This window comes from Nesoenas mayeri (genome assembly GCF_963082525.1).
Source record: "Nesoenas mayeri genome assembly, chromosome: 26".
Lineage (NCBI taxonomy): Eukaryota > Metazoa > Chordata > Aves > Columbiformes > Columbidae > Nesoenas > Nesoenas mayeri.
In genome coordinates this window covers 1765578-1792019 of record NC_137552.1, presented here as the reverse complement: position 1 = coordinate 1792019, position 26442 = coordinate 1765578, and the positions used below count along the sequence as shown (strand labels likewise).

The 26442-nt window shown below is 56.7% G+C and overlaps 2 protein-coding genes across 2 annotated transcripts; one reads left to right on the top strand and one right to left on the bottom strand.

Moving 5' to 3' along the window:
• Positions 1 to 1221: 1221 nt before the first annotated feature.
• DBF4B (DBF4B-CDC7 kinase regulatory subunit) lies at positions 1222 to 16449 on the bottom strand (the record flags this gene model as incomplete). Its single annotated transcript, XM_080359714.1, has 11 exons — positions 1222 to 2613; positions 3141 to 3250; positions 4142 to 4268; positions 4465 to 4581; positions 5402 to 5444; positions 7379 to 7415; positions 7964 to 8034; positions 9909 to 9978; positions 10591 to 10641; positions 11794 to 11985; positions 16333 to 16449. The coding sequence occupies 11 exons, from the start codon at positions 16447 to 16449 to the stop codon at positions 1335 to 1337; spliced, it is 2214 nt and encodes a 737-aa protein (XP_080215840.1). The 3' UTR covers positions 1222 to 1334.
• A 999-nt stretch (positions 16450 to 17448) lies between these two features.
• CCDC43 (coiled-coil domain containing 43) lies at positions 17449 to 24608 on the top strand. The gene is made up of 5 exons (XM_080359616.1): positions 17449 to 17651; positions 18825 to 18912; positions 20610 to 20745; positions 21667 to 21725; positions 23393 to 24608. The coding sequence occupies exons 1-5, from the start codon at positions 17472 to 17474 to the stop codon at positions 23578 to 23580; spliced, it is 651 nt and encodes a 216-aa protein (XP_080215742.1). The 5' UTR covers positions 17449 to 17471; the 3' UTR covers positions 23581 to 24608.
• The last annotated feature ends 1834 nt before the right edge of the window (positions 24609 to 26442 follow it).

Below are 26442 nucleotides of genomic sequence, written 5' to 3'. Positions count from 1 at the left end.
CACTCTGCTCAGCCCTTCAGAACCCGTGTAGCGTCTGTGTTTGGTAAAGACAAGCCCCAGACTGGCTGTTGCACTGGAGGAACCTCCCAGGTCTCCCGTCCCACCTCCTGCTCACAGCAGATCTGCCTCATCCAGGTGCTGTGGCCTTCGCTTCAAGATTGTCCTTCAGTCAAGGCTTGAAAATCCCCATGGACAGACAGACCACTCTGCTCCGGGTGCCCAGACCTCAGAGGCTCAGCACCTCTGAAGGGTTTGGCTCCATCCTACTTGGATGTCTCCAACAGTCCCAGGCTGTTCAGACATCCCCCAGCCTTTCCTTGGCCAAATCCAGCCCAGTCCATCCCTCTCCTTGTCCCCATGTCCCAGTGAGGTCAGTCTCCCCTGACCACTCTCCAGTGTCTCCATGTCCCTCTGTACCCAGGGCCACCCCACTTGTGACCATCCCTGTGGTGGGTACAGCAGCTTCCTGAGCACATCCCTGGGGCAAAGCAGGCACGGGGTGACACTATGTGACCAGAGCCACCAGTGGTGTCCCCGTCACCCCCAGACCCACCTGCCCTCTGCTGATGGACACTTCTCACAGCTCCAGGCCAGCGGTGCCCGAGCCAGCAGCCCCGCTCCCGCCAGCGCACAGCAGCAGGACCGCATTTACATTTTATTTCAAAAAGTTTATTAAAAAATCCCCACTCTAAAAACCCAGTACCAGTTACGGACACCTGTAAATCAGAGACATCCGGCGAGCCCCCAAACCACATGAACAGAGATCTCACCCCTAGGGCCTCCTCTCCACTGTTTCTCCACCTGCAAGGACTGGGCAAGAGGAGGAACAGGCTGCGGTCTCTGTTCGGGAGGGCAAAGAGCATATTTCTGCTGAAGGAATCATTCCAGAGATAGAGATTCTGCCAGAGACCCTGGAGATGATGCCGCCAGAGACCCTGGAGATGATGCTGCCAGAGACCCTGGAGATGATGCTGCCAGAGACCCTGGAGATGATGCTGCCAGAGACCCTGGAGACCCTGGAGATGATGCCGCCGGAGACCCTGGAGACGATGCCGCCAGAGAAAGACCATCTTCTCAGCAGCCCATGAGTTACAGGAGGAAGCTCCTGGCTCTAAATGGTACCAGCAGAGGAGGGCAGATCCCAGTCCCCATCAGAGCCGAGGACAGTGAAGCCACCATGTCAGCCACCGGGATCCACCACAGAGCAGCCGGGGCTGCTGCCCACGGGCCTCACGCGGCTCTCGGCTGGTCCTGGCCGGTGCGTGGGGGTTAAATCCCTCTCCAGGCACCTCACAGCTCCAACCCAGGGCCCCGAGAACAGCCAGGAGGTGGTTTTAACTAGTCCAGCTGCCAAGAAAGGTCTCGAATATGGGGAAAGAGGCTCCTTTGGTTTCCGTGCAGCAGTTCCGGCAGTTCTTGTCCTCTTTGCCCGCCCAGGCAAGCTCCGATTTCTGCTTCAGAACCGAGCAGAGCTGGGACTCGTACCCGCTGTCCCTCACGTTGACATGAGTCCTCTGCAGCAAGTCCCTGTCCACAGGCTGCGTCCTGCTGTCCCGGACACCCGTGAGCGTGGAGAGCAGCTGGACGTCCCAGTCTGACTCAGAGCTGCTGCTGGAGCTGAGGTCAGCGCGGGCGCTGCGGGGCAGGAGCCCGGGGCACTCGGCGCCGTGTCCTGCGAGGTCGGCTACTCCGGGTGCTATTTTTTCTGCTGCTCTGACACAGAGCGAGCAGCAACATCTGCCTCCAGCCACAGGCGGTTCTGCAGAGGGCAGCTGGCCAGTAGGACAGCTGGTCTGGCTCACTGTGCTCCCCGGGTCAGGACTACTCTCATTTCGGGGTGTGTTTTCATTCTCTCCTCCCAGCTGCTTCCTTTGGGAACTCGTGTTTGCCCCGACGCAGCCACGCTCGCTGACAGCGCCCGCTGCCACGGCAGAGCCCGCAGACACGGGTGCAGGGTCCTCAGGGCTCCCGCGCGGGCTCAGCTCCAAGCCCAGGGAGCTACAAGTCCCGCTGCAGAGCTCCGTGCTCGGGGACGCGCCGCCAGCCCCCGCAGCGGGCCAGCCGGGCTCGGACGTCTGTCCCACACCCCGTGTGCCCGTCGCACTGTCTGCTGGGCTCGGGTGTTGACCTGGATAGAGGCCGCCCCCCAGCTCCAGCCTGGGCTTCTTTTCCCCCTGGCTGCTCGGCCTGGAGAGCCGGCGTTTCCTGCAGCCGGGCAGGGGACGGCCGATAGACCCCAGAGTTTGCTGCTTATCACATTGAGACGAAGAAGCACGTGGCTCCTGACCCAGGCTGGGGGACTCATATCGTTGGGGAGGCAAACCCAGATCTGTGTCCCCCACCGCAGCCTCATCCACAGCGCCACAGACCCCCCTGGGCAGCCCCACAGCGCAGCCCCACAGCCCCGCTCCTGCGCTGGGATCACCCGCCCCATCCCCAGGCAGGCGAGGGCAGCGTCCCTCGGTCTTCAGGCCGTGATCACGCTCCGTACCAATGAACGGTTCCGCAGCACCGTGCTCAGGCTGCCGCTTTTCCTTTCCCAGTATCTCAATTCCGCCAGTACCTTGTGCTTGAGGCACTAAGTGTTCATCTGCCAGGCAGGAGCGCGGCACCCTGAGGAGAACCATCAGTCAGTGTTCGCTGTCTCCCGGCCCGGCAGCACCCTCCCTCCCAGGAGATGAAGCGTTTTCTGCAGTACAGGATGTCTTAAGCCCTTGCTCCAGAGGCAGCCAGACATTTTAGAGCTCAGCAAACAGCAATAGCGCTGCTGGCAGAGGAGACGGGCAGCGTGAGGGATCTATCAGCAACCCACAGAGCTACAGAGCAGCGGGGTTTGCATCCCGCACAGGGACGGAAGAGATGGACCCAGCTGTCCTTTCTAGTTTAACAGGCACTGGGAGTCCATGAGGAGCTCCCTGAAGCAGAGAAGCCACAGAAACTCAAAGAAACTCATGTGTCTCGTGGCTCATCTAAACCTTGCGGGGCAGGTGCAGGGTTGGTCCTGTAGTCAGCTGCAGCCCCTGTTCCCCAAGAGCCGCTTCCCTGGGTGAGTTACGGAGCAGCGCGGAGCCGCGGGCCGCGTCCCCGTGAGCCCACGCTGCCCCTCGGCTCCAGGAGCCACCAGATCCGCAGAGACTTACTTGTCCGACCGCTCCACGAAGCCGTTGGTGAGCTGCGCGATGACTCGGTCCACAGCGGCGTACTGCGAGTCGTCCAGCGCAAACCGCCTGTGCTGGGGGCTCCGAAGGTGCTGGAAGCGGCAGAGGCTTGTTTAGCAACACTCACCCTTTCACAGGAGGGAAACTGGCAGCAACAGCCACTTCCCACAGCCTAACGGACCAGAGGGCAAACAGCCCTTTCACCAGGTCGAGCTGTTGTTTGGAAGCGGCTTTGGGAAGCGCAGGCACCGCTGCTCCCCTGGCTGCGCGCACGAGCGTTCGGTTCCCATAGACACCTGCTGCCGAGGAGCTGGTGTCTCCATCGCACAGCAGCCCACGGCCTCCCACCGCAGGCTGAGAACCACGCTCCAAATACCGACTGCCTAGTGTCAGAGGTTGGGCTCTGAAAGCCACAGTTTGACATCTTCCAGGAGATAAAAAACCCCTCTTTCCACGTGCCCCCCAGCTGCCCTGGAATAGGCTTCCCACCTTAGGGTCACGTAACAGGGTGATTCCCGAGGCCCTCTTAGCCCCAGAGATGCATGTCATGCTCAATCCTCAAAACCATTGTTTGCCCAGCCCAGGAGGGCAGAGCACAGACATACTGTGGTTCTCTACGAGGCTGATCCCACAAAGGCTGTATCATCGAATCATTAATATTTTGGGTTGAAGGGACCTTCCCAGCGCCCCCAGTGCCCCACTGCCATGACAGGGACATCTTCACCAGCTCAGGGTGCTCAGAGCCCCATCCAGCCTGGCCTGGGATGTCTCCAGGGATGGTTCAGCCACCACCTCTCTGGCCAACCTGGGCCAGGCTCTCACCACCCTCAGGGACAACAATTCCTTCCTCATGTCCGTAGCACGTAACAACCCCCCTGCCTTCCAAAATGGTTCATACTGATAACAGGCATGACACGATTAATGAAGCCACTGAGCAGACCCCGTAACTTTTGCAAGGAACCACATCCCCGTGGAGCCTTTACCTGGTGCAGCTCTTCAAAGGTCTCTTGGCAGCACTCACAAAATCCCCTCTTTTTCTTGGGCACAGTGACCGCTGTGGATCGGGGGCTCTTCTCGCCCTCGCTGCGTGTCGGGCAGCCCTCGGCGGCCCTGCAAGGACACAAACGTCTTCGCTGACAGCGCCAGCAGTTCCAGCTGCCCGCGTGGTGGCCGTGCTGCACCAAACCAGAACCAGGCTCCTGTTGTCCACATCCAGAGGGTGATTCTCTACATCTCAGGAACCAGCAAGGGTTGAAGTCAACAGAGGAGTTGGGTTAAAATTTGCACAGAAGGAGCCACAACTTACCTGGTTCTGCAAGAATTCGAGAGGCTTTTTGGAGGCTCGAATGGGCTGGAGCTTTTGGGCGCCTGGAAGTTCAGGTCGGGAAAGGTTTTGAACTGGTGATGGAAGGGTCGGAATTGCCTGAAAGCAGCAGGTCAGGGATCAGACATGCAGCAGCCATCGCACGGTTAGAGCTCTCCCTCTCTCCCTCCGAAGTGCTGAAGGTGCCCATCTCATTTATGGGATGCTGCCCATCGCTGTCCTTTCATTTGGCTGTTCCAGAGACTTCCCAGTTGTCACTGGAATACTAAACCCGACTCCCAGCGTTGGCACCGCTGGGGGATGCTCTGGACAGGGCAGGTTTGCCTGCTCAGCTCACACCCACCCTTTGCCCCTGAGGCACGTGAGCAGCAGCCAGCGCAGTATTTTCAGCACGGGGAGGTTTTGGTGCCCAGACATCTCTCTCTCCACACTTTATTGCACGCAGCATGTAAAAACCCTAATATTTGACCCTGCAGCTGCCTTAAATGTTGTTTTCAGGACAATTAATTAGCACTCTGGATACCGTTAGAGTTACAGAGTTTGAAACACCACGGAGATCAGATCCTCTTGTGCTGATGCTGTAATCAAGTTACAAGCCCTGACCTCCTGCGTTTCAGAGAGCTCAAGGAGATTAAGTGACCCACTGAGGATCAGAAATGGAACCCAAGCAAGAAGTAAACTCTGTTGTCAAGTCTCGTTTAGCACCTTTTCCCCCCTGCTGACATATGAGCCCCAAGATTGTTTCTCTAAACTCCGTTTGCCTCCCCCTACGAGAGGGTCAACGCCTGGTGTGCACCAGGGTCTGCAGAGAACCTGCCCAAGCCTCAGGCCAGAACATTCCCTGCAGATCAGGCCAGGAAAGGGCTCCCTGGGAGCCCCGGAGCTTTTCAGGTGTGACATTTAGAAAGATGTAATTTACCTGCTCTCGTCTTCAATCTTCAGAAATGGGGGCTTCAGTTTTCCTGCTGGAAAGAAAGCCGGTTAGCAGCTGGCCCAGCCAAAATCCCGACTCGCTCATTGATTCCCCAACAGAACTGGGCTACGCAGCCAAGCTCATCAGGACTTCTGACACCGGCGAGTGCCAAGTGATGGCTTAACGCAGCCAAAACAGCTCTTGGGGTCACCTACAACAGTCTTCACCTCCGCAGTATTTACTAGGGTGAGCAAACCCTCAATGCAGCCCAACTGCGACTGTTCCCACCTCTGAGAGAACACCCAGCAAAGCCCCTCATGTCTTGAAGGGCTGTTCAGCCTCATCAGCCTGACCCCAAACCTCGAATCCTACAAAAACCTGTCACGCATCCTCAACGTAAGCTGCCAAGCACAAGAGATGAGTTTATAAGGAACAAACTGCAGTCGTCCAAGCTCAGAACTCTGGCTTAGTGCTAGAGTTAGGTTAGGTTGTGGTTGGACTTGATGATCCCGTGGCTCTCTTCCAACCGAGATAATTCTATGATCCACCCTCCCAACGTCTTTTTCTCCATCTGTCTTCCCACGAGAGCTCCAAGTTCAGAGCAGCTCAGGCCAGGACGGTTGAGTCTGAGTGGTACGAGCTGCTGGAAGCAAACCAAGGTGCTGCAGGGCCAAGAACAGGCTGAGGAGCAATATCTGGCCTGGCCTTGGTCCCTGAGGAGGGCAACCAGCAGCTACGCTTCCTACATAATGTATATTAAGAGATAATGCATATCAAGGCATAATGTACATTAAGAGAGCAGGGAAAGGCTCTGCAGCACTTTCAGGGAAAGGTTTTGGAAGCCAGGCTGGGAGAAGGGGCTGCCAGGTCCCTCCCGTGTCGCGGGTTTGTTCAACCAGCCAGCGATAACGTTACACTCGGGCTGGAAATCTGAGCACGGATCTGGTTAAGAAACAAACAACCACCAAGGTATTCCCACAGGGTGTCTGCCTGACCCTGCAACCGAACCCGTCCTGCTCCCCGCTGCCTCTGAAGGGCAACGCGCTTTGTTTTCTCGCGACCCTGGCACTCAATGCTGTTTTCTCCAAAGAAATTTCAACCTGCTTCTCCAGAAAGGCTGAGTCCACCTGTCCTCAGCTCCTCCAGCCGCATCCTGAGCTAGCATCAAATGTGCTCTTATGTCACTGAAGTAGCTATTTAAGTACAAGATCAATTATTTCCACGTAAACGCTGCCAAATGCTCAGCGAAAGCTGGGCCACGTTTAGGGCCCCACATAAAGCTCAGGTCCTGAGCTCTCCCGGCAGCGCTGAGCGGTGACAAACGGCTCAGCTGGCACCACGAGTCCCCAGGCAGGGTTCAGGATGCGCCACAGGGAAGAGCTCAGAGCTTGCAGCACACGATCCACCTTATCCAACATATTTCCCAGCCTTTTATTTACCCCCCAAACTAGAAAATAACCTCCCAAGTATCACACTCAGAATCCAGGTTGGAATCTGCTCTGAGCTACGACTGTGACGAGCAAAGTCACACAAGTCGCAAATAATGAGCTTACGTCAGCAGTGCCAATCTCAGAACCACAATTGGCTCTCGTCTAATTGCAGATGAGAACCTATTTTCCTCCCCCCCCGCTCCCTCCTCGTTTCGAAGCGTTATCCTGGATGGGTGTCTCAGCAGCACAGAAGTGAGTGGGCTGGGAGGAACACGCTCTCCATGTAGGATGCATTATTCTCCAGAACTCTCAGCTGCCTCGCGATTGCGCTGCAAACGGCTCGGGGGGGTTTAAAAACCCCTGCTCGAAATCAAAGGCAGAACATCCCAGCTGCAGCTGGACTGCGATGAGGAGCGACAAACCCGCTCAAGAGGAAGCACCCTGACATTTGGCACGGTTTGGATTGCTGGAGTGTTGGATGGATTTTCAAATCATAAACGCGGCTTCTTCGAGCAGCTCCGCGGTGGGAATAGGAGCACAACGTCAGGCCTACCTTTGAGAGCTTTCCATCCCGATTCAGGGCATTTTGCCTAAAGAAAAAGGGACAAATTTAGTACGGGAGCCAGCGCAGGCAGGACTGTAATAACTGATCAGAGCAGCACAGCAGGACTGCAGGAGTCTCACCCACCACTTCTCCCGCCTCAGAGACTCTATCACCTCCTCCTGATATTTTGTCTCCCAAGGTACCTCGAGTTAGTTTAAATATGATTTAGTCTCTGATCTTACGCCCTGTCTGCTCCCTGACCCCTCCAACCCATTACAAATACTTCAGAAAACCAGCGCACTAACCACGTATGATCTTTGTTTTACCCCAAGCCCCTCACCAGCCCAATTCAGTATCAGTTGTGCTACAGAGGGTGTTGATAACTAAAAGCTGCCTCATTCTCATTGCTTTTAGCGCCTCTTTATAAAAAGGAAAAGCTCTTTGAATGTGCTCTTCTCCATCAATAAACAGAAGCACCAGTGTGGGGTGAAAACCCAGGAGATCGGCCCGTGAGCACCAGAGGAGCTGGAGGGATCACTCAGAGCTGCTGAGGGATCCCGAGCAGCTCAAACCGGCCAGAGTTCAGACAGTTACCTCCGTCTTCTGGCACCGCTTCCTCGCTCCTGAGATGGCACGAAGCAGCTGTCGAGTGTACGACAACATCTCTGTGCAGGTGGGATGTCAAAGAGCCAAAGCTCAACGAGAGAATCCCAGAGTGTCAGGGGTTGGAAGGGACCTGGAAAGCTCGTCCAGTGCAATCCCCCCATGGAGCAGGAACACCCAGATGAGGTTACACAGGAAGGTGTCCAGGCGGGTTGGAATGTCTGCACAGAAGGAGACTCCACAACCCCCCTGGGCAGCCTGGGCCAGGCTCTGACACCCTCACCCCCAACAAGTTGCTTCTCATCTTTCAGTGGAACTTCCTGTGTTCCAGTTTGCACCCATTGCCCCTTGTCCTGTCCCTGGTTGTCACCAGCAGAGCCTGGCTCCATCCTCCTGACACTGCCCCTTTCCATATTGATCCCCAGGAATGAGTCCCCCCTCAGTGTCCTCTTGTCCAGCTCCAGAGCCCCAGCTCCCTCAGCCTTTCCTCACACGGGAGATGCTCCACTCCCTGCAGCATCTTGGTGGCTGCGCTGGACTCTCTGCAGCAGTTCCCTGTCCTGCTGGAACTGAGGGGCCACAGCTGGACACAAGATTCCAGGTGTGGTCTCCCCAGGGCAGAGCAGAGGGGCAGGAGAACCTCTCTGACCTACTGACCACCCCCTTCTAACCCACCCCAGGTCCCATTGGCTTCCTGGCCACAAGGGCCCAGTGCTGGCTCATGGTCACCCTGCTGTCCCCAGGACCCCCAGCTCCCTTTCCCCTACGCTGCTCTATAATAGGTCATTCCCCAACTTACACTGGAACCTGGGGTTGTTCCTGCCCAGATTCAAGACTCTACACTTTCCATTGTTCTATTTCATTACATTTTCCCTGCCCAGCTCTCCAGCCTGTCCAGGTCTCTGATGGCAGCACAGCTTCCAGTGTCACCCACTCCTCCCAGCTTGGTGTCACCAGCAAACTTGCTGACCGTCACTCTAGAAGGTGAGATGTTCCCCTCCACTGACCGCAGCACGAGGGTCACTCCCCGGCAGCACGGGGGACAAGCACGGAGCACCTGAGCATCAGCCCCACGCAGCCAATTTGTCCAGAAAGCACTCAAAAAGGAGGGTTCTGAGGGACAGCACCCGCTTTGCTCTTTAGTAGAGATGGAGGCTGGTTTTAAGCCTCTACAGAAACAAGACGCTGTCGGGAACTCTGCAGCACGCAGAGCAGCCCCTGGCAGTTGAACACCCCGCAGAACTGCAGCCCTGCTGCGGATCAGCGGCACCAGCTGCTCCAAAACGGGCACCGACAGCCGCTCCCTCCATCCAGACGGGCTCGGCCACAGCTCTATGTCACTGTCATCGGGTGCTCGGGTGCCTTTTACTCCAGACTTATTATTAGAATCAGAGTTTCACCATCTGTCTTTCCTGTCACCCCCTCCCCATCCATCACCGAGACGGGAAGCGCCTTCCAGCACAGATCCTCAAACATCAGTGCTTCCTAATTAAAAATGACCAAATCCTGCCATTAGCGTGATCTGTACTTCCAGGTCAATTAGTAAAAATGGTCTTTTTGGAACAAATTAATGCACTGACCAACCTACCAACATTTTCTTATAATACAGCTTCAGTATATTACAAAATGCTCGGTGTTTCCTACCGCAAATGTGACAGTAGCATGTTTCTTAGGGACATGGGTTAGTGCTAAATTAGGTTATGGTTGGACTCTATCCTGAGGGGCTATTCCAACCAAAATGATTCTGCGATTCCAGACATAAAGGTTGTTCTGGCTTCTGAAGCGCAGACCTCGCTTGCTGTGGCCAGCACAGCAACACTCAAGTTCATGGTATCGCTTTAAATTTCTTCCTTCTCTTGTGCCATCCCTTCTGCTCCACCTGTCTCAAAAACCCCCAATTCCCAGCATCTCCGTCCCAGCGTCCGGAGAAGGATACGGTCCACGTGCAGGATCTGGACGCCCCACAGGCGAGCGCTGGCGAGGATGCTGCTGCCGCCGCCGGCGTCCTGTGGAACAGAGAGGTTTGGCATGGCCTGGCTCGGAGCAGAGGCGGCTGCGCCAGCACACGCTGCTCCAAACCTGCTGCAGAGAGATTGTCCCGTTGCCCAACCGACAGACGGCTGTGGAGCTGTTATTAAAATCAGGGCACAGCCGAAAAGGTTCGAGCTCATGTTTTATCTACTCCAAATTAACAGCAGCATCTAGGTCAAAATTTTAATCCGTGCTATCGCATGAACTTCTAAGTGAGCACTGAGATTCTTTTGGCTGCTTGTGATATCAGTGAAAGGAGTTTTGCCCCAGCTATGTGGCTTTATTTCTTTCTAGGCTAAAAATTAATCTAACAATGGGTCCTACATTAATAATCCTCTTGTGTGGAGGACCCATATCACTAGGGACAGGCCTTAGAAGAACTAGCAGAGAGAGGTGACACGGCTCCATGAAGAGCAGCAAAATACTCTGCAGAGCCACAAGCAACTGCTTCACACTGTTACCAGCCCCAAAACCTGCTGCCTTCAGCAGGCAGGGGCTCTGGAGAAGCGCTTGGCGCTGGTTCTGCACTGCTCAGCAGTGCTTTGAGCATCCCCCGCTATAGAAACGCTCGTCCACGCGCTGCTCACCTGGTTCTTCATGGCCTTCTGCAGCAGCTCCTTCCCCCTGCTGACCAGAGCCTGCAGAGAGAAGCCAAGTCCGGTGTTAAAGCAAAGAGCTGCCAGGCAGTGGCAAACTAAGGACAGCGCGGCTGCCCGGGAAGCGATTTCCAGCAATACGTGTTGTGCTGGGGCGGGGAGCCCGGCCAAGGCTTCATCTCAGCCAGCACAGCTGAGCATTTCCAGGGAACGCAAACCGCAGAGGCACCCGGTAGGTCCGCACTCAGCGGCTGCTCAGCCAAGGCTCAGCTTTTCTTGAACAGCAGCGGATTCTCCAGCGTGAGCCAAACGAAAGCGGCAGCTTTGTGGGAAGCTCTGCTGCCACATCCCGGCGGGCCGCGGGGTCACCGGCGTCCTCGCCAGCTGCTCCTGGGAACCGAAGCTCACTCGCAAGCCAGTGACTTTGGCAAATAGGTTACACTAGACCTATAGAAACCTTCCTGCCAGCTGCCCTTGTAGGTCTCCTCCCAGCTTACTCTGGCCTTGCCCCACCTGTATCTGGGAGCGCACAGCCCGAGTGTGCAACGCTTCTGTCTTGTCTGCGTTTCTCTGGATTTTCTGGACACATCTGTGCATCAGAAGGAGCCGAGCCTCTGTTCGCCATGAGCGGATATCCTTGCTTACAGCTCAAAGCTGTGACACGCACATTTGTGCGGACAATGATGCGCAGATACAAGGAACACGGGTGCGGATATGAACAGGCAGAACGGAGGGGAAAAAAACAACCAACCAAACAAAAAACCACTCAAGGTATTTGCTCAGAGCAGGAACAACTTTACCTTCCAACACTGGTCTCACATTCTACTCTATGCTTGAATGCTTACAAATATCTCAGGGTGGGTGTCAGAGGATGGACCAGACTCTGTTCAGTGGTGCCCAGCGCCAGGGTGAGGGGCAACGGGCACAGACTGAAACACAGGAGGCTCCATCTGAACATGAGGAGAAACTTCTTCCCTTTGCGGTGCCAGAGCCTGGCCCAGGCTGCCCAGAGCGGGTGTGGAGTCTCCTGCTCTGAGACATTCAAACCCCCTGGGATCCTGTGTGATCTGCTCTGGGACCCTGCGTGAGCAGGGCTGGGGATCTACAGGGATCCTGCAACCCAGCCAGCCTGGGGTTCCGTAATAGGTCCCTTGGGTCAAACTTTGAGGTGGCCTAAACCTTCACAGCTCTTACGGTGTCTGGTGGCTTCTGCTGAGGTCTGGAATGGTTCACTTTGGAGGTAGAAGGTGTTGGGCTCCTTGTTTTTGCATCTTCTGAAGTTACGTTGCTCTGCTTTTCAGTCCGAGTTCCAGCTTTGTCACGTTTTGCTTCTTTGTTGCTGGAAACCACGTAACTGACTTCTTTGCTTAGGAAGCTTTCGGTGACCTGCAGCAAGAGATAGAACAGAACAGGTGTGAAAATGTCCAGCTCTGAGCTGAGTCACAGCAGCATTTTGGTTGGAAATGACCTTTAAGAACATCAAGTCCAATCGTTCCCCCACCCTGTCCCTGCCCCATGTCCTGAGAACCTCATGTCCGTCTGTCCAGCCCTCCAGGGATGGTGACTCCAGCACTGCCCTGGGCAGCCTGTTCAATGCCCCACAGCCCTTTGGGGAAGAAATTGTTCCCACATCCAACCTCAACCTCCCCTGGCGCAACTTGAGGCCGTTTCCTCTGCTCCTGGCGCTTGTTCCTGGGGAGCAGAGCCCGACCCCCCTGGCTCCAAGCTCCTTTCAGGCAGTTCAGAGATCAGAAGGTCTCCCCTCAGCTCCTGTTCTCCAGCTGAACCCCCCAGGTCCCTCAGCCGCTCCATCACACTTGTGCTCCAGCCCCTCACCAGCTCCGTTCCCTTCTCTCCACTCGCTCCAGCACTTTAAGGGTTTTCCTGGTGTGAGGGGCCCAGAACTGCCCCCAGGATTTGACAAGAACTACGGCCTTTTGCTGAACCCCATCAGCTCCACACATAGTTCCTTCTTCCATCCCTCACTGCTCTCTCCCAGAAGGAGAACAGATCCCAGGACCTGCAGAGCTCGCGCCTCAGAGATAAACTGCAAACAATCATCAGAACCTCCAGATCGAGCGTTCCATGGTGCTGCCCACCGTTACCTACTACTCCAGCAATGGCTCCAGAAAAAAGGCGATAGTTGAGAAAGAGGCCCTGGACATCACACAGTGCGGAAGAGTTCTGTGCTCAGAACAGAACACAGTTCAGCAAAATGAACAGCTGGGACAAGCAGCCACAGGGCAGGAAGACAAAGGTCTGAGCCATCTGAAATTGCGGCTGCTGAACAAGCCGGTTCTGCAGTTACAGGATCCCTGTGGATCGAGCTCCCAGAGCCGCCCGTGTCAGCGTCACCCGCACTGGTGACCTGTGCACCGGGGCTGCAGGCAGAGGAGAGAGAGAACCAACACCTCCCCGTCCAAATAATGCTCTGGGGTATCACCAGCCACAAGCCAAGGCCAAGTTCAGCATACCACATGCAATTCTAAGGCCACAAGACACCCTTAACTTGCTCCTGAAGCGCACACAGCACCTGTTGGGTGTTACTGGTGCAGAGCTGTTTCACAGAAGGTGCGCACAGTGCAGCTGAAGTCAGCGTCTCCACAGGAGCAAGAGAAACAGAGTTCCACAGCCTGTGGACCATAGTTCAGAGAGGGGAGTGACACAAGACGATGCTTGATACAAAACTGGAGGGGTAGTCAAAAGCTGAACTGATTTCCAAGTAACATGGCAGCTACGGAGAGAAATAACCGACCCCTGGGAGCACACGGTGCCCAGAGCTGAGGATGCGCAGCTAAAGAGCTGCCACAGGAGTGTCCCCGAGTGCTGATGGCACGTCCGGGGACGACAGAATCAGCAAGTTCACCTTGAAGGTGCAGTTACACAAAGGGAAAAAGCACAAGTCAGCTTCCCCATGTCTTTAGAGCCAACACAAGATCCTGGCGCAGAGATCCAGCGGCAGCGAGAAACAAACGAGTGTCTTCCAGCCCTGTGTAGCACTGAAGGGTTTAAGGAAGTTTTGGGGTGTGCGTGAGATGATCTACCTCGGAAAGTAAACAGAAAGGTGAAACAGATGAAGAGCAGCTGCTGGATCCAGCCTCTGGGTGATGGAGGTGATGACAGTTCTTGAAGGGCTTTGGGGGAGGACAGAAGGACTTAGTGAGCAACAGCAGCACTGAAGAAAGGGGGAGAGGCCATGAAAAAGCCACACGGATCCACCCGAACAGCAGCTGCCCAGGGGAAGGGCCCGGGTGGCTCTTCTGGGAAAGGGGTGAGAAAAGCACACGGCGACGTGACAACCCCAGGTTCCAGTATAGGTTGGGAAATTACATATTAGAGAGCAGCGTAGGGGAAAGGGACCTGGGGGTCCTGGGGACAGCAGGGTGACCATGAGCCAGCACTGGGCCCTTGTGGCCAGGAAGCCAATGGGACCTGGGGTGGGTTAGAAGGGGGTGGTCAGTAGGTCAGAGAGGTTCTCCTGCCCCTCTGCTCTGCCCTGGGGAGACCACACCTGGAATCTTGTGTCCAGCTGTGGCCCCTCAGTTCCAGCAGGACAGGGAACTGCTGCAGAGAGTCCAGCGCAGCCACCAAGATGCTGCAGGGAGTGGAGCATCTCCCGTGTGAGGAAAGGCTGAGGGAGCTGGGGCTCTGGAGCTGGACAAGAGGACACTGAGGGGGGACTCATTCCTGGGGATCAAGATGGAAAGGGGGAGTGTCAGGAGGATGGAGCCAGGCTCTTCTCAGTGGCAAACAATGATAGGACAAGGGGTAATGGGATCAAGCTGGAACACAAGAGGTTCCACTTAAATTTGAGAAGCAACTTGTTCCTGGTGAGGGTGTCAGAGCCTGGCCCAGGCTGCCCAGGGGGGTTGTGGAGTCTCCTTCTGTGCAGACATTCCAACCCACCTGGACATGTTCCTGTGCGACCTCACCTGGGCGTTCCTGCTCCAGCAGGGGGATTGGACTGGATGAGCTTTTGAGGTCCCTTCCAATCCCAAACATACTGTGATACTGTGAACAGAGACTCAGCTGCTGTTCCCCTGCCTTAGTGAGGTTGAATTCCAGGAGGTGTTCAAGAACCCCACAACTTCCCCAAAGAATGAAGCTGCCACAGGCTGTCCTGAGGGATATGGGCAAACCAGGCAACCAGTTACCATCAGTCAACCAGTTACTGCTGACTGGAAGCTGCTCCCATCACCAGGTAACCAGTTAGTACCTCCCAGCAGGTGCTTCCAACACCGTACAACCAGTTACAACTGCCCAGGAGGTGCCTCAATGTCCAAGCAACCAGTCACCATCACCTGAAAGGTGCTTCCCATGGCCGGACAACCAGTTACAATTGCTTGGGAAATGCTCCCATCACCAGGTAACCAGTTAATACCCACCAGCAGCTGCTCCCATCACCAGACAACCAGTTACCACCACCCAGGAGGTGCCTCAATGTCCAAGCAACCAGTTGCCATTGACTGCAAGGGGCTCCCAGGACCAAGCAACCAGTTTCCCTTGCCTGGAAGGTGCTCCCAGGGCCAGAGAACTGGTCGCCATCAACTGGGAGGTGCCCCCAAGTCCAGACGACCAGTGACCCCAACTGGAACGGGCTATCGGGCCCAAACAACCCGTTGCCACCACCCGGCAGCCGCTGCCAGGCCCAGTGGCCACCCCGGGCAGGCGGGAGGAGCAGCTGGTGACACAGGGGGGAGCGGGGACACGGGGGGACAAGAGAAGGGGCGGGGGGGGGTGTGGAGATCGCGATAAGGCGCCAAATCGGCATCAGAAGGAACCGAGAAAATAAAGAGACCGTGAAAAAAAGAGCAGAGGGGGGAGCGGGGTTGGGGGGGGGGAAGCGGGGTGTGTGTGTGGGGGAAAGCGGGGTGGGGGGGGGGGAAAGCGGGGTGAGGGGGGGGGGAAAGCGGGGTGAGGGGGGGGGGAAAGCGGGGTGAGGGGGGGGGAAAGCGGGGTGAGGGGGGGGGAAAGCGGGGTGAGGGGGGGGGAAAGCGGGGTGAGGGGGGGGGGAAAGCGGGGTGGGGGGGGGGAAAGCGGGGTGAGGGGGGGGGGAAAGCGGGGTGAGGGGGGGGGGAAAGCGGGGTGAGGGGGGGGGGAAAGCGGGGTGAGGGGGGGGGGAAAGCGGGGTGAGGGGGGGGGAAAGCGGGGTGAGGGGGGGGGAAAGCGGGGTGAGGGGGGGGGAAAGCGGGGTGAGGGGGGGGGAAAGCGGGGTGAGGGGGGGGGAAAGCGGGGTGGGGGGGGGGAAAGCGGGGTGAGGGGGGGGGAAAGCGGGGTGAGGGGGGGGGAAAGCGGGGTGAGGGGGGGGGAAAGCGGGGTGAGGGGGGGGGGAAAGCGGGGTGAGGGGGGGGGGAAAGCGGGGTGAGGGGGGGGGAAGCGGGGTGAGGGGGGGGGAAGCGGGGTGAGGGGGGGGGGAAGCGGGGTGAGGGGGGGGGGGAAGCGGGGTGAGGGGGGGGGGAAGCGGGGTGAAGGGGGGGGGGAAGCGGGGTGAAGGGGGGGGAAGCGGGGTGAGGGGGGGGGGGAAAGCGGGGTGAGGGGGGGGGAAGCGGGGTGGGGGGGGGGGGAAAGCGGGGTGAGGGGGGGGGAAAGCGGGGTGAGGGGGGGGGGAAAGCGGGGTGAGGGGGGGGGGAAAGCGGGGTGAGGGGGGGGGAAAGCGGGGTGAGAGGAGGGGGGAGCGGGGTGAGGGGAGGGAACGGAGCCGCCTCAGCCCCCGGGAGCCCCGGTGCCGCTCACCCCGCCGAGCCGCCCGATCGCCTCCGCCAGCTCCCGCGCGCTCCGCCCGGCCGGCAGGTCCAGGTAGAAGGACTTTCCCCGCAGCGGCCGGGGGGCGGCGGCGCCCGGAGCCGCCATGGCCGAGAGCGGGAGGAGCCGCCGCCGTTTGAACGGGCGCCCGCCCCGCCCCGCCCCGCCCCGAGCGGCGCCGCGACGGCGGCCGCGCAGGGACACGCCGGGACACGCGAAGCCGGCACAGCGCGCTGGGCGCTCCCGGGGCGGGCGGGGCCGGTGTGTGGGGAGCGAAGAGGACAAGTGCCGGGTCCTGCTCTGGGGTCACAACAACCCCATGGACGGTCCGGGCTGGAGAGGAATGCCTGGAAAGTGCCCGGCAGAAAAAGACCTGGGGGTGTTGGTGAGAGCAGCTGAACATGAGCCAGCGTGTGCCCAGGTGGCCAAGAGGCTACAGGATCCTGGCTGGTACCAGCACTGGGGTGGCCAGCAGGCCCAGGGCAGCGACCGTCCCTGTGCTGGGACCTGGGGAGGCCAAACCGCCAATGCTGGGGCAGTTCTGGGCCCCTCACGCCAGGAAAACCCTTGAGGTGCTGGAGCGAGTGGAGAGAAGGGAACGGAGCTGGTGAGGGGCTGGAGCACAAGTGTGATGGAGCGGCTGAGGGACCTGGGGGGTTCAGCTGGAGAACAGGAGCTGAGGGGAGACCTTCTGATCTCTGAACTGCTTGAAAGGAGCTTGGAGCCAGGGGGGTCGGGCTCTGCTCCCCAGGAACAAGCGCCAGGAGCAGAGGAAACGGCCTCAAGTTGCCCAGGGGAGGTTGAGGTTGGATCTGGGAACAATTTCTTCCCCAAAGGGCTGTGGGGCATTGGAACAGGCTGCCCAGGGCAGTGCTGGAGTCACCATCCCTGGAGGGTTGGACAGACGGACATGAGGTTCTCAGGACATGGGGCAGTGCCAGGGGTGGGGAACGGTTGTACTCCATGATCTTGAGGGTCTTTTCCAACTAAACCGCCTCTGTAACTGTTGAGCGCGGCCGCTCTCCCGCAGGCACCTCCACAAGTTTGTCCCCCGCGGCCGCCGTCCCCCCCCCCACTCTCCTGCGGGCGGCCCCGTGCGCACGCGCGGTGGCGGCGGCCGCGGGTCCAAGATGGCGGCGCCCGGCGAGCAGGCGGCGGGTGGCGCGTTCGCGGCCTGGCTGGGGGGGCGGCTGGACGCGCTGGGCCTGGACCGCGCCGTGTACGGGGCGTACATCGAGGGGCTGCTCCGCGGGGAGGACAGCGACGAGGAGCGGCTGGAGGCGCTCCGGGGCGTCCTGGCCGCCTGCCTGGTGAGGGGCGAGGCGGCGGGGACCGGGCACCGGCGGGCGGGCCGGGGTGAGCCCGGGGGCGGCGGGGGAGCAGCTGGGGTTGTAGAGTCACGGAGTCAGTCTGTTTGAAAGACACTATTAATATCATTGAGTCTGACTGTAACCCACCCCTGGCACTGCCCGGTGTCCTGAGAACCCTCATCTCTGTCCAGCCCTTACAGAGCAGATCACGCAGGGTCCCAGAGCAGATCACACAGGATCCCAGGGGGTTTGAATGTCTCAGAGCAGGAGACTCCACACCCGCTCTGGGCAGCCTGGGCCAGGCTCTGGCACCGCAAAGGGAAGAAGTTTCTCCTCGTGTCCAGATGGAGCCTCCTGTGTTTCAGTCTGTGCCCGTTGCCCCTCACCCTGGCGCTGGGCACCACTGAACAGAGTCTGGTCCATCCTCTGACACCCACCCTGAGATATTGATCCATTGATCAGATCCCTCTCAGCTTCTCTTCTCCAGCTCCACAGCCCCAGCTCTCTCAGTGTCTCCCCATCACAAAGATGCTCCAGAGCCCTCAGCACCTTTGTGTCCCTCCCTGGACTCTCTGCAGTGGTTCCTTGTCCTTCTCAAACTGGGGAGCCCAGCACTGGCCCCAGTTGTGCAGATGTGGCCTCCCCAGGGCAGAGCAGAGGGGGAGGATTCACCTCCCTGACCTGCTGCTCACACTCTTCCTCACACACCCCAGGTCCTGTCAGCACCACCACGCTGGTCTCAGCTCCGTGTTTCTCATTCTCAGAGGAGCCCTTGCAGCACGGTGCTCCAGAGCAGAGATGAGGCTGGGCCGCAGATTTCTAGAGCAAAGAGTCCCCGAGTGCGTTTCGTTGCACCTGAACAGCCGCTGCGTGCCTGCGGTGTTGCTGCCAGAGCTGTCACAGGCAGGAGCAAACGCGATGACACGGGGGCGTCACCCGGTGCGGGCAGAGCTGGAGGTGGTGGCCGCGACGCCTCGTGGTTCTCGGTCCTGAGCTGTGTCAACAATAAGTGTGTTACACGATTTGTACCGTCCCAGGTGTGCGTTCAACGCGTAGATTTTGTGTGAACACCTCTATCACTTCAGATTCTCGGTATTTCTTGTGTCTGATTCGTGCTCTTTTAAAGCAGACCGACATTGTTCCAAGGCTGAGAAGTCTCTTTTCCTCTCCTAGGAGGAAGATCTCCTGAGCGATGTGTGCAGGGAGCTGGTCCAGAAGTGGGCTGAGTCTCAGGTTGTTGACGCCGTGGAGAAGAAAGAAGGTAGTGCCGCATCATTTGTGCGACCTTATCAAGGTGTTGGTCCCGTTAGGAGTTCAAACCAATACGTTTGCAGATCCGACTCGTTTCTTATTGCCATTGCTGCTTATTTGTCCTGAAACACAAAACGAGGATGAGTAGTTTCACTGCCGGCTGTCCCCAGCGTTCTGCTCGTTGGGCTCATAATCCTGCAGACAAAAAGCTCATTCATATATATATATGTTTTTAAATTCCCTTTTGCAACACACCTGGGCTTTCTCCCGGTTAAACACTAATGATGCAGCGATGAGGACGTGCAGTTATGGTGTAAAACGCCTGCGCTATGTAAATTTACTCCAGTTTGAGAAGGAAATGTCTTTATAGCGCTGGAGCTGCCGCTGCTTACCCAGGAGAAGGTCCCAGTGCACATCAGGAAAACATCCTGATTTTCCTTTTCCAAAATCTCTTTAAACTGCCCTATTTTTGCCCCCCATAAACGTAGGGGGAGCTCTGAGGCTGCTGCTCCTGTCCAGTCACATACACAACCCCTGGTTTGTTGTTCCCTCTCCGAATTCATCTCCCTCCTCCTCGTTCCTGGGGGGGCTGCTCTGCTGCACCAGCAAGTCGCCCCCTGCTTGAAGGATCCATTAATAACCTTCCAGCTGCACGGACCGACAACGTAACATCCCTTTTGCCTCCGCAGTTTTGTTTTAGTGGTTTGGGTTGCAAACAATATTGTAATTTTAGTAACAGCGAGCGCTTATTGTGAGGCCTCGTTTATATATTTCATATCTAAAGTTCAGCTGTTCACAAATATCGCTGCCCTCCTCTCTGGAGATGAACCGCGCAGCAGCTCGGCGGCTTTTCAGGATTCACTGAAGCCAAATTCCGCTGTTCCGTGCGTTAAATAATATCAATCCCTCTTTTGGGGACAGCGGTTGGAGCTGCAGAGTGTCAATACCCACGGGGATTTTTGTTGTCACAGAAGAAAGGCAGCGGGACGTGTCCTCGTTAAAAACATGAGCGTTTAATTGTTTCACTGGCATTCCATAAAAGGCGAAATTCAAATTCCTGGTGAAATCAATATCTAGTTAGAAAAACAGAATCCTGAGGATAAGTTATGAAATTCCTTCCAAACCCCAAATGTCATTTTAAGAAGTGGGCAGCGTTAAGTGTTAAAAGGGAAATGAGCTGTTTGTTCCCTGGGGAGGGAGAAGAGAAAGAGCATTAAACCCATTGGTCGCTGTGGGTTTTCGTAATTTCTATTAAAAGTGGTTTTAAGTGTGTGGTTAACTGAATTTGGCCACTTTTACCCAGAAGATAATGCAGTTTGGAGTGAAACGGGTTTGCATTGCCTCACTGATTTCAGAGTTTCATGGGGAAGCTCCCCCTGATGCAGGAAGGATCGTGTGTGACGGCGGCAGCCGGTGTCACGTCACCGCGACAGCTCAGCAGCTCCCGTGCCCGCGTTTTGGGCTGAATTCCCCAAAACAGCCGCTCTGTCGCGCTCCACACGGTGACGGCACCACCGGTCCCCGTGGGACGAGGCTCCTGGGAGGAGCAGGGGGGTATTTTGGGGTGAAGCTTCTCCCTTTATCTTGAGGCACTTGTCCCCCGGGCTGGCTGCCTCCCCACAGACAGACACAGCCCGTGACGGCGCTTTGGGGACCGCGGGTGGCACGAGCGGGGCCTGACCGGTGCTCTGACCTTCTCCTCGCCAGACGAGATCCAGGCGCTCACCAGCGTGATGGAGAAGCAGGCGCGCATCGTGGTGAAGCCCAAGGAGGTGTCGCAGGAGGAGAAGCAGAGGAAAGCCGCCCTCCTGGCCCAGTACGCCAACGTGACGGACGAGGAGGAATATCCTTTTCCTGAGCCAAATGAGACTCACTGCTTTGAAGGGCTTGCTAAAAATGTCTTTGCAGTGGCTGGTGGGGAGAACTGGGGAGAGTTTTCAGTCTTCGTGCTGCATAAGGGGTGGAGGGGTCGGGCTCTGCTCCCCAGGAACAAGCGCCAGGAGCAGAGGAAACGGCCTCAAGTTGCACCAGGGGAGGTTGAGGTTGGATGTGGGAACAATTTCTTCCCCAAAGGGCTGTGGGGCATTGGAACAGGCTGCCCAGGGCAGTGCTGGAGTCACCATCCCTGGAGGGCTGGACAGACGGACATGAGGTTCTCAGGACATGGGGCAGTGCTGGGGTGGGGAACGGTTGGACTCCCTGATCTTGAGGGGCTTTTCAAACCCAAATGATTCTGTGATCCTCTGACAGAACAACTTCCATGGGGAAGAAGCTGGGAAGCTCCCGGTTTGGGGGTTCCATGAGCAGACACTCCTTTGGGGACATTTCTCTGCCATTTCCACGCTCCCCACCAACACATGAGGGCTGCGGAAGGTTTGCCCAGCCCGGGCATGATGCAGAACAGGAGCAAATCACCTCCCAGCAACCCTGCGTGGTAGTAAATGTATTCAATTTATCTCTTTCTGACAAGAAATCTGCTGAAAAGATCCTCTTTGGAGAGCGTGTGTGTAGAGTGGAGGGGTTTCAAGTTCCCCCTGTAGAGCTGAGGAGCAAACTCTTCCCTGGGGAGCAAAATTGGAACAGGAGGGAACCGGCCCTGGCGCAGTGGGATCTGCGGGGGGTTTGTGCTCCTCTGGTCCTCAATTGTCCATGTGGGGGTTCAGCTTGTTCCTCACCGCTCAATAAAACTGTTATTTGACGTGTTTTGTGACTGTAGAGAGGTACAAATTCATTCCTGATATCCATATTTCCTTAATTCTCTCACCGGTGAGGATGAACAGGATGGATCGACGGCGACAGCGGCGAATATTGGATCAGAGAAATGTATCCTTTGAGCTTCCCCGGGGGGTTTCCCATCGCTCCTACTCGGTGTTGATACTCCCTGGTTCTTCAGGGCCACCTTTTTGATGACTCATTTATGTTTTCTCATATCCTGACCTTGCCTGGAATGAAATGAGAGGTTCCCTGCTCTGTGCGCACAGCTCAGACCCTTCCTGCCCTTTCCACCCTCTCTGAAGCTTCACAGAATGCTCTTATTCATAAGGATAATTATCCCACAACATCAGCTTAATGTTAACTGGCGTCCGGAGAGGTAAATCACCTCAGGGATTACTAAAAGTGCAAGAGAAACAAAATTACCTTGAAACTCGTTAGGCCTGAAGAGCTGAACAAGGACCACCTCTCTCAACACTCTAATTTGGGAGGTTCCTTGAGCTCACCAGCTGGCAGGTTCTATCACGTAATTAAAAGTGACACCTCAATTATTGTCCCTACACTATTGATGGTTGTGAGGAAGAGGGAGCAGCTGCGGTTACACGCACATTAATGTAAAAATGTACGTCATATACACAGCTGCAGCGAAGCCACTCGAGGAAGCTGTACCTTGTTATTTTTCGTTCCTTTTGTTTCTCATTCCTAAATTCCTCACCTGTGAGGAAACCAGAAGTGAAGGGGATGGGAGGCCAGTATCCAGTGCAGTGCCTCAGGGTCAGTGCTGGGGCCAATAATATTCAATATATTCATTAACGATTTAGACGAGGGAATAGAGTGACTGTCAGCAAGTTTGCTGGTGACACCAAGCTGGGAGCAGTGGGTGACACTGGAAGCTGTGCTGCCATCAGAGACCTGGACAGGCTGGAGAGCTGGGCGGGGAGTAACCTGATGAAATTTAACAAGGGAAAGTGTAGAGTCTTGTGTCTGGGCAGGAACAACCCCAGGTTCCAGTATAGGTTGGGAAATTACATATTAGAGAGCAGTGTAGGGGAAAGGGACCTGGGGGTCCTCGGGACAGCAGGGTGACCATGAGCCAGCACTGGGCCCTTGTGGCCAGGAAGCCAATGGGACCTGGGGTGGGTTAGAAGGGGGTGGTCAGTAGGTCAGAGAGGTTCTCCTGCCCCTCTGCTCTGCCCTGGGGAGACCACACCTGGAATCTTGTGTCCAGCTGTGGCCCCTCAGTTCCAGCAGGACAGGGAACTGCTGCAGAGAGTCCAGCGCAGGGCAACAAAGATGATTAAGGGAGTGGAGCATCTCCCTTATGAAGAAAGGCTGAGGGAGCTGGGGCTCTTTAGTTTGGAGAAGAGGAGACTGAGGGGTGACCTTATTAATGTTTATAAATATATAAAGGGTGAGTGCCACGAGGATGGAGCCAGGCTCTTCTCGGTGGCAAACAATGATAGGACAAGGGGTAATGGGATCAAGCTGGAACACAAGAGGTTCCACTTAAATTTGAGAAAAAACTTGTTCCCGGTGAGGGTGTCAGAGCCTGGCCCAGGCTGCCCAGGGGGGTTGTGGAGTCTCCTTCTGTGCAGACATTCCAACCCGCCTGGACACCTTCCTGTGTAACCTCATCTGGGTGTTCCTGCTCCATGGGGGGATTGCACTGGATGAGCTTTCCAGGGCCCTTCCCAATTCCAAACATACTGTGAGAACAGAACCAGGGTCCAGTTCAGAGCTGCAGAGCCCGAGCGTTGTCTGCCCTTAACGCGGCCCAGCGCTGTTCCGCAACACCAACGTGGAGGACGTGCTGAACGCCAGGAAGCTGGAGCGGGAGCTGCTGCGAGACGAGTTCCAGAAGAAGAAAGAGCAAGACAAACTGCAGCGCGAGAAGGACAAGCTGGCCAAGCAGGAGCGGAAGGAGAAGGAGAAGAAAAGGACACAAAAAGGCGAGCGGAAGCGATAGCTGGGGTTTCCAGATGGACTCTCGAAGGGTAAAATCAATTACGAATATGGTGTGTGTTTCAAAAGCAGCAGAAATTCTGGGCACGTGGCTGGCGAGTGGCGTTTCCTTTGTTTTGTTTTCTTTTTTAACATAGCAGAAAAGAAATTGCAAGCACCTCCTAAACCCGAACGTGCCATGTGCTTGTGCTGTCATGTCCCAGTCGGTTATTGTGGCCAATGTCTGTACCAAAGAACGGTGAAGTGATTCTGTCCGTGTTTTAAAAATTGATGGATTTTTACTTCTAACCACTTGAAGCGAAGCAGAACGAGATGTTGGAGGGAGGCTCCGCGCTGGCTGCATCCTTGGTTTGCAGCAACAGCGAGTTACGATTCGAGAACAGCAGAGCCCCTTTCTGACGTGTAACTAAGAACATGCTGCTATGGGGTGAATGTGAATTTATTTACACTAGCCTTGAAAAATGTATTTACAAATAGCTGTGTTTTTGCTGCCAAGAACAAGGCTCTGTCTTGGTTCTGGCTGAGCCGAGGGCGCCGGGTTGGAGCTGATCTCAGTCAAGTGCTGTTGTGCAGCAGGAGAAAGGAAACGCTATGAAATATAGATGAGTTGCAGCTCTGAGACTGCGTCACCCACGCGCTCTCGCAAGGGAAACGCCGCGTTGGTTTGAGCATCAGCCGCAGCGGTAGCGAAACAGTTGAGTCCTTAATGCTGTTTTCAGACTCGGTGCCGGTGGCTGGGCAGCGGTGCTCCCGATGTTCCGTGTGGGTCCGTGTTGACTGTTATTCTCCAGCAGTTGCCGGGGTGGGTGCGTTAGTGGCCACAGCGGTCGCTCTCACCTGAACGCTGCTCTCGCCCCAAAGGGCTCGGTACCTGCTGCTTCCAGCCTTTTCTGTGACACTAATTACCGTAACCTGCGCGTGAAGGAGGAGCCGCTGTGCGTCCCCCCGCGCTGCTGTGTGTTCTCCGCAGCTCCTGCTCGAGGGGCTGCCTCCCGCTCAGCTGCTGCTGCCAGCGTGTGTCGCAGTGCTTTAGCTCCGGATTGAATAATAAAACTGGTTGGCCAAGAAGCAGGTTCCTCTCTGTCTGAGCGAACGTTGGTGACTGCAGTTTGGGGCTCCCTTCTGACCTGTCCTGCATCCTCCGTTTCCCTGTACCCCACAGCACTATTTCTGAGGGGAGACTTGCTGCCGCGGTGCTGGTCCTAATTTATTCACAGCTCATTTTCTGAGGCTGTGGTGCCTCCCTCCCCAGCGCTGTGTGTGTCCCCAGGGCTGCCTTCCTGTCCCCCAGGTCCTGCAGCACTGTTTCATAGAATCATTTCAGTTGGAAGACACCCTCAGGATCATGGAGTCCAACCATAACCCAACTCCAGCACTGCCCCGTGTCCTGAGAACCTCATGTCCATCTGTCCAACCCTCCAGGGCTGGTGACTCCAGCACTGCCCTGGGCAGCCTGTTCCAATGCTCCACAGCCCTTTGGGGAAGAAACTGTTCCCACATCCAACCTCAACCTCCCCTGGCGCAACTTGAGGCCGTTTCCTCTGCTCCTGGCGCTTGTTTCTGGGGAGCAGAGCCCGGCCCCCCTGGCTCCAAGCTCCTTTCAGGCAGTTCAGAGATCAGAAGGTCTCCCCTCAGCTCCTGTTCTCCAGCTGAACCCCCCAGGTCCCTCAGCCGCTCCCATCACACTTGTGCTCCAGCCCCTCACCAGCTCTGTCACCTTCTCTCAGGGTCTCAGGGTGGCCCATGCAGCTGCCACTTTGGGATGGGGCAGCGGGGGTGGCTGTGGTGGGACAGTGTCACAAACCCCAGCACCACGGGCCAGATCCTGCTTCCTCTGTGAGCCGGAGCCCTTCGGCAGCCCTGGATGTGGGGCTGCCTGAGGGCCGGGGCTGCGGCTCAGCCCCTGCACACAGGCGGGTCTCCAGGGTGAGCCAACACCTCCACTTGCACCGCGGTTGCTCTGGCAGCACCAGCCGCCCGCCCACATTCTGACACTGGCACTAGTGACCTGGTCCTGAGCTTCCCCAAAGCTCGACTGCCGAGCGGAACACGCACCAGGGGCTGGAGCTGCCCCTGTGTGGCTGTCAGCACCCCAGAGCTTTTCACAGCTCATGTCTTGAGACCTGGGGTTGTGAAGGTGCAGAGGATGCAGCTGCCTTGACCTGCTCACTACAGTCCCTGAACCCCCTCTGCCAGCTGCCAGGCTCCAGAGCTGAGGGATGAAAGGCTGTGCCTGTGCACCACCCCAAAACCTGCCCACTCAGCACAGCATGTTGGATTTCTGAAGGGAGACTGTTTTATTTCCACAGCATGTCTGGATTTCCCCAGGGCGCAGTCACAAGCGCAGCCCCAGGCTCCCTGTCCCAGCCCGGTTTGTCACCTTTGCCGGTACCGCTCACCCCCGGGCTCCCCGTCCCAGCACAGGGCGTGTGGTTCTTGTGTCCGGCCAGTGACTAAAGGCCCCTGTGGGGACAGGGAACGGGAGCCGGGAAGGTCCAACCCCAGGGCAGAACCACAACCATCCGTGGAGCAGGACACTCCAGACTCCTGAGATTTCTAGTGCAGATACTGAAATGACAGCAAAAGTTTCTTCCACCAGCACAGAGCTTGTAATGAATGAGATACTTACAGGGGAAAAAAAATTCACCACTGGATTCGGTGCACTAATGACATTTTTCCCTTGGTTTATCTAAGTTACGCTCATTTCTCCCTACAAAGGAGTAATTTGGGTATCGCATTGTGCTCCAGCTGTGATGGACACGCTCCTGTCTGAACGCACAGATTGCTGGTCCGGACAGATGCTCAGCCTGAGCGATGGGAACCCTCTTGCACGGGGCGTCCCAGAGAGCTCAGCACCCAAACAAAC

Excerpts from the sequence above, each read along its gene's own strand:
- CCDC43 (XM_080359616.1), top strand. The coding sequence starts at position 17,472 with ATGGCGGCGCCCGGCGAGCAGGCGGCGGGTGGCGCGTTCGCGGCCTGG. Across the intron at positions 18,913-20,609 it reads CGCCGTGGAGAAGAAAGAAG|ACGAGATCCAGGCGCTCACC; the intron begins GTAGTGCCGCAT and ends TCTCCTCGCCAG. Across the intron at positions 20,746-21,666 it reads AACGTGACGGACGAGGAGGA|CGGTGAGGATGAACAGGATG; the intron begins ATATCCTTTTCC and ends TAATTCTCTCAC.